Genomic DNA, 13,004 nt, shown 5'->3' with positions numbered 1-13,004 from the left:
TGAGGTCTGTGTGTCTCTCCCAGTAATATAGGCTGTATGTGAGGTCTGTGTGTCTCTCCCAGTAATATAGGCTGGATGTGAGGTCTGTGTGTCTCCCAATAATATAGACTGGATGTGAGCTGTGTGTGTCTCTCCCAGTAATATAGACTGGATGTGAGGTCTGTGTGTCTCTCCCAGTAATATAGGCTGGATGTGAGGTCTGTGTGTCACCTCCTGTAATATAGGCTGGATGTGAGCTCTGTGTGTCTCTCCCAGTAATATAGGCTGGATGTGAGGTCTGCACATCACTCCCAGTAATATAGGCTGGATGTGAGCTGTGTGTGTCTCTCCCAGTAATATAGACTGGATGTGAGGTCTGTGTGTCACCTCCTGTAATATAGGCTGGATGTGAGCTCTGCGTGTCTCTCCCAATAATATAGGCTGGATGTGAGCTCTGTGTGTCTCTCCCAATAATATAGGCTGGATGTGAGGTCTGCACATCACTCCCAGTAATATAGGCTGGATGTGAGGTTTGTGCGTTTCTCCCAGTAATATAGACTGGATGTGAGGTCTGTGTCTCTCCCAATAACATAAGCTGGATGTGAGGTCTGCGTGACTCTCCGAGTAATACAGGCTGGATTACCGCAAATGGGGAAAAAAAAAAAAAAAATCAGTGCAAGATCTTCTAGCTCTGAAGGTTTGCTACAATGTAGCATGAGAGAAGTACATCTATAGCACAAATCTTTTGTAACCGAAGTTTTCTACAATGTATTACAAGCCAACAATATGGCTTCGTAACATGCAGCTTAATTCTACCCAAAAAGTAGCCTGCCTTCTGCATAAAAAAGACATGACTCAATTAACTGAATGCAAGCAGAGACCTTGTAAAAGGCAACAAATTGAAAATGCAACATATATTATTTATATATCAAAGTGACAGTTCACTTTATAAAACAGATTTTAAACATACCAAGTTCATAGTGAGCGAACCCTCTTCCCAATTAAGGGATCCCACCAATTAGTCAGAGCAGAGAGTGACTACAAAGATGATTGGCCATGTCCACGAATTACAGAGTGTCCATTGACTTCAATTAAAACTGTGTAACATCTCCTTCATCCTGCGGGGGCGCTGTAGGGACACAGAACACCTGCTCCTGGATGTCCCAAGAACAAGGCTCTAAAAATACTTTTGGGCTGATAATCCGCCGATCGCTTGATCCCGATCATAGTTATTGAGGCAGCAAATCTCCCAGTGTACACAGAAGACGTGCTGCCGAGAACATGACTACTGTATGGGGACTGCAGGCTACCAGCTATGTACTCAGACGTGCTGCCGAGAATACGCCGACTGTACGGGGACTGCAGGATGATACCAGCGATGTACACAAAAGACGTGCTACCGAGAATATGCCGACTGTACTGCAGGATGAGACCAGTGATGTACACAGAAATTGTGCTGCTGAGAGTATGCCGACTGTACGGGGACTACAGTATGATACCAGTGATGTACACAAAAGACGTGCTGCTGAGAATATGCCGACTGTACTGCAGGATGAGACCAGCAATGTACACAGACGTGTTGTCAAGAATATGCCGACTGTACAGGGACTACAGGATGATATCAGCTATGTACACAGACGTGCTGCCGAGAATATTCTGACTAAGGCTATGTGCACACGTTCAGGATTTCTTGTAGAAATTTCCTGACAGAAATCCGCATGCGTTTTTTTTACGCAGTTTTTCCCAATGCATTAAATAGCAGGAAAAAACGCGAAAAATCCGCAAAATTAATGAACATGCTGCTTTTTTTACAGCGATGCGTTTTTTTCACGGAAAAAAAAATTGCAGAATGCATTCTAAATGATAGGATGCATATGTATGGGTTTTTCATGCGTTTTTATTGCGGAAAAAACGCTAAAAAACCTGAACGTGTGCACATAGCCTAAGGGGACTACGGTTTGATACCAGCGATGTACACAGACGTGCTGCCTAGACTATGCCGACTGTACTGCAGGATGATACCAGAGATGTACACAGAAGACGTGCTGCCGAGAATATGCCGACTGTACGGGGACTACAGGATGATAGCAGCGATGTACACATACGTGCTGCCTAGAATATGCCGACTGTACTGCAGGATGATACTAGTGATGTACACAGAAGACGTGCTGCCGAGAATATGCCGACTGTACGGGGACTACGGTATGACACCAGCGATCCACCAGCCCTGGTGATATCAGCCTCATCTCTTTTTTTCTGGGTGAATGATGCAGAGACGACTTCCTCCGTAGTTCTACCAGGATTTCAAGTACGAAGCCGCAATCCAAGGTGTGCACAGAAGAGTCGGCCGGACACACAAGGCTAGCTGTGTTCTTGCCGTAGCCCTTGGCTGCAAACCAAACCTGTGACCATCTGTTCAACAGAAAGCCTGACACGCCGTCCGGACACAGCGCTGTAATAATGGGATTAGCCCCTTCGGTGGTGGGAGACTCCTCTTAGGCCTTGTAACGAGCTGTAAGCTACAAAACACACAAATGCACACAAAAAATAAAAAAAAATAAAAATCACAAAATTTGACTCCGACTTCGGCCGTCTGGCACTGAGTCCAGGAAAGAATTTGCTTTACTGCGCTGCAAAACAAAGGCGCCACTGTACGAGCAATAACCTCCTGCCGGGAGAAAACCTGTTATCTGTCTGCACTACGGGCAATAAAACGACGGACTGGACGGATGTCACGTAGGAAAGTAACAGCGGGCACCAGAGCAAACCCAAACAAAAAGCAAAAGTCCTGCGGTGGCCCCGAAAGTGTCACACACTCGGCACCGCTACACCACGTGAGCGCCATACACAGTCATTTACCGCATTGTTCATCCGCTGGTATTAATAGCAGCGAGCGCCCACACACTAAATAAAGGTAATTAAGCCTCTAAATCATTTAAAGGGATAGTGTCAACTGCGCCTGGGAGTGCAATCTTGTGCTCCCTGTTATCAGCCATCACAGGCTGGGGGGGAGAGGACTGCCGAGTGCCAAAATGGGTCCGTCCTCGATCCTCCTGAGAAGATCTGCCTGCAAGGTAAAAAAAAATAATAATTTCCACACAAAAAAAAAAAAAAAAAAATTTCACCAAGGATTAAAGTGTTTTTTTGCTTTTTTTTTTTTTGCAGCGATGGCCAAAATCAATCTGCAGCTTATGGCCTAATATACATTTCTCTCATCTGTAGCCTTTTTGGGCAAGACCCTAGACCGGACAAGGGAGGGAAGACCCCACTATAAACACACTCACTGCCAAAATAAAGGGGCTCCCAGCCATTCAGACGGAGAAACCGTGAAAGAAACTATAAAAAATAAGCACAAAGGGATTATAAAGGATAAGAAAGGGGGTCTGCTTTATAGCCCCACTAGAAAAAAAAAAATAATCCGCACTTCAGGGGATGGTCAGTACTTCAAGTATTCAAGGGACTGAAGCTGAGATGCAATACCAGGTGCTGCCACAGACACGGAGGGCGCCGTTTCTGAGAATTTTTTTTTTCAATTGATAGACATCCTCGTGACATAAAAAGGAATTCTAGTCTAAAGAACCAATGAATTAGGTAGAGGATGGAGCATTCATCCTATTCAAGACTATCTTCATCAAGAACAGACCACCATTTCAATGGAGCGCAGGTCTGGCACCGCCGGAGAGGGAGCGCAGCGCTTGGTTATCTCCAGCGGATCCATAGACACTGGTGCACATGCTCGATCTCCACTCCCATCAGGCAGGGCTGATTCTGGGGATGGCGGCTGTCGGACCCCCAGTATGCTACCCCCTGCCTTAGCTGCACTGACCGCCATCTTGCCCAATTCGACCATTTACAGTAAAGCAGCACTTGTCTTTGGGTAAGTAAGGATGGAGCCTCATCACTAAAGCTGGGGAAGCATATTCTACTATGGCCGGTCAGTCGTCCGCCATCTCTGCCAACGCCCCCCGTTTGCACGGACCGCCGCTCAGCCGAGCGTAGACGCGTTTTGGAGAGAACAAACTGGACATGGCTCATATTTCTGGAGCGAGTGAGAGACCAAGTAAAATAAAATGTATGAAAATTCTTTAAAAAAAAAAAATGGCGGGTCAAAGACTGAGCAGCTTAACAGCCCTCCCCCCAGTCTCGCTCGGCCGCCGCGGCAGAAACATATGGACTCTATTAAATGGTCTCTGAAGCCGACTTCACACCTAGACCTCGCTATTCATTTTCTTCTGGTGCCGGCTCATTTCACTGCGTTTTTTTAACCCCTTCCAAAATCATGTGTTGAAAAAAAAAAAAAAAAAAGACGCCAAACACACAAATTCCGCTGGGATCTTTGATGTCCTAATCCCGCAGGTAGGGGACACTTTAGTGTCGCTCATCTTGCAGAGCGGGAGGAGCGACGGTATTTCAGGATAATCTGGTTTATGCTCAGGGCAGGGCATCACGAGGGGCAGAGAAAAATTAAAGTCACATCTCAGTCATTTTCATCGGCACGGGCCTCGTATTATTCCCCACTGAACAGATCCGTCCTTTATGTTCTGCAGAAAGGTAATTGATCTGGGGAAGGTCGGGCATCTCAACATCAGAGGCCGCTCAAGGGGCATCCCACCCTGCTGCCGCGCAAGAACGGGAATCCTTCAGTGCCCCTTTAAAGAGCCGGCTGGCAGAGTGTGAAGAACTGGACACAGTACAAGCAGTGGTGCCGTCCATCTTCCCTCCATAAAAAAAAAAAAACAAGCAAAAACGTGGTTGAGAAGTGGCCGCCATCTTTTCAGGAAACATCCGTTAAAGGATTATCTCTGTGCACAGAGATAATCATTGTTCTCAGCAGCACTTTGCTTACACAGACGATGTGCTGCCGAGAACGATGATCTTTAAGCACCCTCGGGTGACTGACCACCAGACTCCTGCACGGATCGCACGGGCAGATTCACGGTGACATAACTGTAAATCAAGGTCTGGGAAGGGGTTAATGGGCGCACACAGCCGTCGTGCAGCGTCACATCGGTACCCGTCTACTCAGTTATCACTTCTCCATATACTCGGAATAAATTTGCATGAAGCGGTGACTTAATAGTTCCAGATGCAGCAGGAATAACTCTGCTCCGTCCCCGGCTGAGCACAGATCGGACACCTCGCACTGCGCAGAATAAGAACGTGATGACAGCACAGAGTAATCCCGGAGAACGGCTGACAAAACCCTCCGGCGCCTCCATCGCTCTGTCACTGAACAGAAGCACTGATGGCCCTGACATAAGTGGTGGAAGAGCGGCCCCGGGGCCCGGCCTCCTATCCTCTCCCGTCTCCAGGATCTCGTTATCACACCTCACTGCTCCTGACTGCGGCGGTCCCGTCCCATCACACACAGGTTTCCTTCAGAGCTACGATCACAGTCTATAAAAGCCGGCAGATCCATCGCTGATAACCGGCAGGTAGTGGGATCAAATGACAGCAAGAAGACTGCTGCAGGCATCAAAAATGACTAATGTAAAGTAAGTCTTAGGGTAAGCGATCATATGTGCGGCCATATTGTCAGCTGCTGCAAGACAAACAGACCCCCGGGAACAAAAACACTAGTCGTTACCTTGTGCCGATTGTGAGATACAAGCCCCAGACACAAACGTGACCCAACATCACCCGACAGATCCCGCAGCCATCAATGGAGCTGACGGGGGCTTGTACGTAGCTATGGGGGTAACATCAATATCAGCACAGGATTCTGTGCGGTCTGCATGGTCTCGGCACGTGGTACGTACTCGCCTCCCCCTAATTCCTCAACGCCTTTTAATACTCGGTGCTAATGGTTCCATTATTAAAGCTACACATGGAGAAGAGACCTCGCGCCTAGAGATCAGAAGGAATGGAAATCTCCCAAGAACCGTGGGCTCCATCCTGCAGCTCTCCAGCTTTTGTGACACTACAACTCCCATCATGCCCTCCCATTTCACATAGTTTCACAGCAGCTGCAGAGTCACAAATTGCAGACGACTCTACTCCACTCATACGAGACCCTATGCCTAACTCCACGCTGTACACACCGGGCGCTCGGTTAGTAGCCGGACCATTTGATTCCGGCGGCTTTCCTCCTCATAACCGCACTGTAATCTCTGGGATAATAATAATAATAATAATAATAATAATCTTTATTTTTATATAGCGCTAACATATTCCGCAGCGCTTTACAGTTTTTGCACACATTATCATCACTGTCCCCGATGGGGCTCACAATCTAGAATCCCTATCAGTATGTCTTTGGAATGTGGGAGGAAACCGGAGTGCCCGGAGGAAACCCACGCAAACACGGAGAGAACATACAAACTCTTTGCAGATGTTGTCCTGGGTGGGATTAGAACCCAGGACCCCAGCGCTGCAATGGACAAGCATGAACAATGGAAAAGCTCAGCCTCATAAGCAGCGGGCTGAAGACCACCTCCTCCTCCTCTTCTCCTAAGGAGGCATTCTCGCTGCTAATTCTGCCAACGCTACATCGCTGAGGAAAGATGCCCGGCCAGCTCTGCTACAACTGGGTCTGCTCTGCAGCATTGGATGCGGCTCCTGAAGATGATGGGGCATATCGCTACAATCCACCATGACGCAATTACCTGAGGGGACCCCACCGCTCCAGAGAAAGAAAGCAGCACTGTGTCCCCTGCACAGCGTGTCCCCTGCACAGGAAGCTCCGGGCCACTCGGCGCTACACCAGTCGCTGGACCCGGATGCAGCCCCCTACAAAGCAGTGCTACTGGCCAGTGGTGGGAACACCGCTCTGCTTCCCCATCATTCTCAGGGGTCCGAGAGATAAGAAACTGCAATAAGTTGGGAATACCCCATCAAATGTTGAAGTATAAAGCATAGGCTGTGCGCCCCACAAAGACCTTGATCTGTGGCTGCCAGGCGCCACTTATTCATCACCAGAAGTGGGTCTCATAGGTAACATCCATCGGCTCTGATCGCTGACATTGGGGGTCCTCACAGGGACTGGCAGCACCTACCTGAGGCAGCGCCGTGTTCAGCTGCCGCTGTAGCGAGTCCCGCTCGTGGGTGACTTCGTGCAGCTTGCCCTGATTTAGCGCCAAGGTCTCCTGGGTCTCTCGCAGCGTGTCCAGCAGCCGGTCTCTCTCTTCTAGCATTGAAACCATGAGTTGCTCAAAGTGGGAATCGGAGTCCGTCTGTAGGGGCGAGCCCGAGCCATGGCTGCCGTTCCCCCCTGGAGGCATCTCAGCCTCGCTGATGGTTGGCATCACTTCGCACATCATCTAAAAAGAGAATATGGCAGGATTAGGATGATTGGCACCAATCGTGAAGCAAAACATTCAGAGAGCACTTCCCAGCGCCATCATTTCCTGACAACGTCTTACAAAGCCAAATGAGGCTTTTCTTGGTTATATCGGTTCTCGGGAAGGTTGGGTGGAAGCCAATGTGGCTTCCAGGACTGAGGGTCATGACTTTTATTAGAGTCAGTTGTATCAACCCATTACCATTAGACAGTTCTTCATGATTATGCAGGGACCATGGAGGAAACCTGGCAGCAAGTTTCAAATTCCCTGCAGTGCCCCCACAGGAGAAATTAAGTATTACATGGATCCTACTGTAAATAATGGCCTGGATGATTAACAGGGGTGTTCTCACGCTCCCACCATCAGGAGCGCACCGCTCCCCTGCCTTCCAGCTTCCTGCTTGTTGGGGGGGGTCAGTGCGCTCCAGAAGATTGACATTTCGGGCCAGTGGCATGGCTGAGCCGCTAGCCCAAACTGTGCAGAATCTGAAATAATGACCCAGTCACACATCGTGGATTTGATGAGAATTTCAGAACTAAAATTGGCATCAAGTCAATCGTCTCCTATGCAAGTGAATTGGGCCTCTGCAGCCAGAATTTCCATGTACATCTCAATCTGAGCCACCAAAACCTTCATCAAATGTACAAGGTGTAAACAAAACACACCCAAGCTCTAAAGGTCAGACCACCGAGACCATCACAACAGCCCTACAGGTGATGAGGAACTCATTACGTCCTACTCAGTCCGAAAACATCCAGAAAATGAGAATATTCCACCTGCAAGACACAGAAACCACCGCTGTGGTATGAGAAGGCGTAATTACAAGCCAGCAAATACTGTCAATTACCCATCTGATGACATAGTGCAAAAAAATGCAATGACATAATCGGACGTCAGCGCCAATCCCACCGCTCTGAAGTGGCAGGCAGAGCGCACCACCGCAGGAATCGCCGGGTGCAACGCACCAGCGCAGGGCGCAACCCACCAGCGCAGGGATCACGGGGCGCAACCCACCAGCGCAGGGATCGCGGGGCGCAACCCGCCAGCGCAGGGATCGCGGGGCGCAACCCGCCAGCGCAGGGATCGCGGGGCGCAACCCGCCAGCGCAGGGATCGCGGGGCGCAACCCACCAGCGCAGGGATCGACACAAGCAGCTACAGTATCCATGCATCACAAACATGCTGATCATTGTACACAGCATGCCAACATGTGCACAAGCGCCAACATTCACGCAGGCAGCGCACAAGCGCCAACATTCATGCAGGCAGCGCACAAGCGCCAACATTCACGCAGGCAGCACACAAGCGCCAACATTCACGCAGGCAGCACACAAGCGCCAACATTCACGCAGGCAGCACACAAGCGCCAACATTCACGCATGCAGCGAATAATATCCACGCATGCAGCGCACAAGCGCCAAGATTCACGCATGCAGCAAATAATATCCACGCATGCAGCGCACAAGCGCCAAGATCCACGCATGCAGCGAATAATATCCACGCATGCAGTGCACCAAGATCCACGCACAACAGCTGATCAATGTACACAGCACATACATCGATGGCCTCGGAACAACACCTATCTGTCATTATCTCCTCACTGCTCAAGATATCAGCAGACAGGGATAAAAGTCCAGCTCCGATTAACAGGTGATGGAATGGAAAGATAAACGGTGCAAAAACCTACACAGACCCGCTGAAAAATATAATCGGTATGGGGTCACTATAATGGGGGGACGCAGGATTGCTATAAAGTGACCCAATACTTAGGACAGGAGAGGATCTGCCACATTTTGACATCTATTAGACGGGTTACACATTTGACTGAGCATAAAAAGCTATAAAAACCTTAAAGGGAATGTGCAGAATCAGAAAAACATGGCTGTCAAAGACAGTGCCACTCCTGTGCATGGTTGTGATTGATATTGGAGTTCAGATCTACAGAAGTGAAAAGTGCTGAGCCTCAATACCGCACACGACCTCTGGACAGGGGTTGCAATGTTTTTTTTTTTAAGAAAGCAGCCATGTTATTCCTATCATGGGCAAGGCCTTTAATGGTGGGGGAAGGGATCGACCAGTCAACAAGGCATTTAACTTTCAACATGGCTTTTACAGACTTCAATTCCAGCGCTGACGTCATGTAGACAGCACTGCAGACAATCACTGAGATCAGCTGCTCTGCCAAACTTGATAGAATGAGTCTATCAGGGCCACTGAGCTCAGTGATTGTCTGCAGTGCTGTCAACATGACATCAGCGCTGCAGACGATAACAGACACTGGGCACAACGGTGGAGACTCAGTGCTCAACCTGGGGAGGATGAGTGAGACCCAAACTGCACCAGAGGAACATGGGGTTTCTGAAACCCCTTAAGATTGCAGTGTTGCAGCTAATGATAGTGAGTGCGGTCGGGTTGCAAGAGGCAAGTTAAAAAGTAACTTAATTTTAAGAAAACTTTTAACATCTCATAAGTTTTGATTGTTGGGGTCCTAATGCAGAGACCCCCTCTGAGTGCAGAAAGCAGGAAAAGCTCAACCATGTTTTTCTCTCCTCCTAAGACTGAAGACAAGGCTTCTACTTTTTATTGCGCCATCTTCGCTGCCTCTCAGATTTTTGGGTGTCTCCACAACCGGAGCCCCCTCTGATCAAAGCATCTGAAATCTTTACAAGTAGTCAACAGACTTTTTTGTAAAGTGCACTTAGTCAAAATCATCAATTGTCACCATGTAATCCCAGCATAACAAAATAATGATCTCCAACCTGCGAAAAAAAATACAACTACTACCGCACCTCTCCACAAGGAATAATAGGAGCTGTCATTCTGCAAAGAGCTGGAGAATGAAGATTTCATGGGGTTGTCCAGTCAGTAGCTGTCAGTGGTGCATCCGTAGGTCATCAATATCAGATTGTAGGCGTCTGACAGACGGCACAGACCTCCACCCATCAGCAGCCGATTGAAGCGGTGCCGGGTGTCAGAGCCCCACAATCTGATATCCTGTCCTGAGGAAAGGACACCAGCATCTACTCACCGGACAACTCCTCTAAGAGCAATTATGGATCGGCAGAATGAAGATTCATCCCAATTATTGGGCCAGTGACATTACAGGTGTGCAGGCATCTCCCATAGAAGTGCATGGAGACGGTTGAACGCTCACTTCTCTGTCCCCAAACGTGGCGCTGTACATACATGACATCTTGTGGGAGTATGCCACCCTCAGAGGAAAACTGGCAGTGTGTGCCCGACAGAGCGAGGCATCCCCAGCGGCTGGGCACGGACCCAGAAGAGACATCACCCGCCGGGCCACGAGAGGCATCACCCGCCGGGCCACAAGGCCACAGAGCCATGAGAGGCATCACCCGCTGGACACGAGAGGCATCACCTGCCGGGCCACAAGGCCAGAGCCACGATAGGCATCACCCGCAGGCCACGATAGGCATCACCCGCCGGCCACAGAGTCAAGAGAGGCATCACCCGCCGGGCCACGAGAGGCATCACCCGCCGGCCACAGAGCCAAGAGAGGCATCACCCGCCGGCCACAAGGCCAGAGCCACGAGAGGCATCACCCGCCGGCCACAAGGCCAGAGCCACGATAGGCATCACCCGCCGGCCACGATAGGCATCACCCGCCGGCCACAGAGCCAAGAGAGGCATCACCCGCCGGGCCACGAGAGGCATCACCCGCCGGCCACAGAGCCAAGAGAGGCATCACCCGCCGGCCACAAGGCCAGAGCCACGAGAGGCATCACCCGCCGGCCACAAGGCCAGAGCCACGAGAGGCATCACCCGCCGGCCACAGAGCCAAGAGAGGCATCACCCGCCGGGCCACAGAGCCAAGAGAGGCATCACCCGCCGGCCACAAGGCCAGAGCCACGAGAGGCATCACCCGCCGGCCACAAGGCCAGAGCCACGAGAGGCATCACCCGCCGGCCACAAGGCCAGAGCCACGAGAGGCATCACCCGCCGGCCACAAGGCCAGAGCCACGAGAGGCATCACCCGCCGGCCACAAGGCCAGAGCCACGAGAGGCATCACCCGCCGGCCACAAGGCCAGAGCCACGAGAGGCATCACCCGCCGGCCACAAGGCCAGAGCCACGAGAGGCATCACCCGCCGGCCACAAGGCCAGAGCCACGAGAGGCATCACCCGCCGGCCACAAGGCCAGAGCCACGAGAGGCATCACCCGCCGGCCACAAGGCCAGAGCCACGAGAGGCATCACCCGCCGGCCACAGAGCCACGAGAGGCATCACCCGCCGGCCACAAGGCCAGAGCCACGAGAGGCATCACCCGCCGGCCACAAGGCCAGAGCCACGAGAGGCATCACCCGCCGGCCACAAGGCCAGAGCCACGAGAGGCATCACCCGCCGGCCACAAGGCCAGAGCCACGAGAGGCATCACCCGCCGGACACGAGAGGCATCACCCGCTGGCCCCGAGGCCACGAGAGAGATCGGGTGCTCAGTGTTTTTCACTATTCGGAAGGTTCAGTGTCCTAACATCTGCCGCTCCAGCTGCTGCAAAACTACAACTCCCAGCATGCCCTGACAGCCGCAGCCCCATTGGACCAGGTGACCTCTCTCAGTCCAGGCTTCAGCACTTTCCAGTAATTGCCCCCTCATGTGACAGAACAGGGGGTCTCCAGTGTCTCTTCGGCTGCTGGCAAACTACAACTCCCAGCATGCCGTGACAGCCACAACGCCAGGGAACCAGGTGACCGTTCTCCGCCATTTATTTAGCAGTATGATGGCCTCTATCCAGGCCCTTCCAGTCACTGCAGAACTACAACTCCCAGCATGTCCCCCCAGCTGAGGCCACAACGCCAGTGCTCCCCTCTGGGCACAGTGGAGCCCCGGAGCCTCCCCCTCGGTACACCGCGCAGGGCCCCCGGTCAGGGCCACACAGGGCGCCGGGTCACACGGCCGCCAGTACCTTGCTGGGTCCTCCCGGGGTCCGGCCACTGACGTGTTATCCTGTGTTCTGTTCAGCATGGACCGGGCCGGTGAGGAGGAGGACGGGGATCCCGGGTCCGTGCACCGAGGGGAGAGGGAATCCCAGACACACGTCCTGCGCCGGCCCCGGTGCTCCCTGCCGTCCCGTGTCGGGTGGAGCGCAGCCGGGCACGGGATCCCCTGGTCGGTGTCCCGGTTCACTCAGGCCGCCTCTCTATTCCCGGCATACACCGCGGCGACCAGTCGGTGCGTGACGTGCCCGGCATGCATTGCGTCACGCTTTGGGAGGAGCTAGAGAGCCGTAACCAAGGAGACGTGGGCAGTCACCTGGCTGTGACAGGGAACCAATGAGAAGAGAGTGGGCGGGCCATAAGCAGGTGAGTGACGGGCGATTGCAGTCACGTGATAAACGGAGATCTGAGCGGGAAACTGACAGTAGCGGAGACAGCGCATGCACTGACAGATCCGGTGTCATCCAGAACCGACACATGGCAGATCCTGTGTAATCCAGAACCAACACAAAAGAAAAAAGTATATTAGAGCTCACCCTTGCCAATAAAGTCTCTACATTTTATTCCTAGAGCTGGAGCCAATTCTTCTTCTTTTCCAATAATCCAGAACCGACACCTGGCAGATCCGGTGTAATCCTGAACCGACACCTGGTAGATCCGGTGTAATCCTGAACCGACACCTGGTAGATCCGGTGAAATCCTGAACCGACACCTGGCAGATCCGGTGAAATCCAGAACAGACACCTGGCAGATCCAGTGTAATCCAGAACCGACACCTGGAAGATCCGGTG

At 51.7% G+C, this 13,004-nt stretch overlaps 1 protein-coding gene across 5 annotated transcripts in view; it reads right to left on the bottom strand.

Moving 5' to 3' along the window:
- The window catches only part of PPFIA1 (PTPRF interacting protein alpha 1), a 55,614-nt gene extending 43,167 nt beyond the window's left edge, over positions 1 to 12,447 (bottom strand). For all 5 annotated transcript variants that reach the window (XM_069740586.1, XM_069740587.1, XM_069740588.1 and 2 more), the window contains exons 1-2: positions 12,183 to 12,447; positions 6,975 to 7,238 (exon numbers count right to left, since the gene is read on the bottom strand). In XM_069740586.1, coding sequence (XP_069596687.1) covers positions 6,975 to 7,238 — 264 coding nt within the window. In that variant the 5' untranslated portion in view covers positions 12,183 to 12,447. The remainder of the gene's footprint in view (positions 1 to 6,974; positions 7,239 to 12,182) is intronic.
- Between the last annotated feature and the right edge of the window lie 557 nt (positions 12,448 to 13,004).

The sequence above is a fragment of the Ranitomeya imitator genome, chromosome 9 (genome assembly GCF_032444005.1).
Source record: "Ranitomeya imitator isolate aRanImi1 chromosome 9, aRanImi1.pri, whole genome shotgun sequence".
In the NCBI taxonomy this organism is placed as follows: Eukaryota; Metazoa; Chordata; class Amphibia; order Anura; family Dendrobatidae; genus Ranitomeya; species Ranitomeya imitator.
This window is presented reverse-complemented; position numbering and strand designations above follow the sequence as displayed.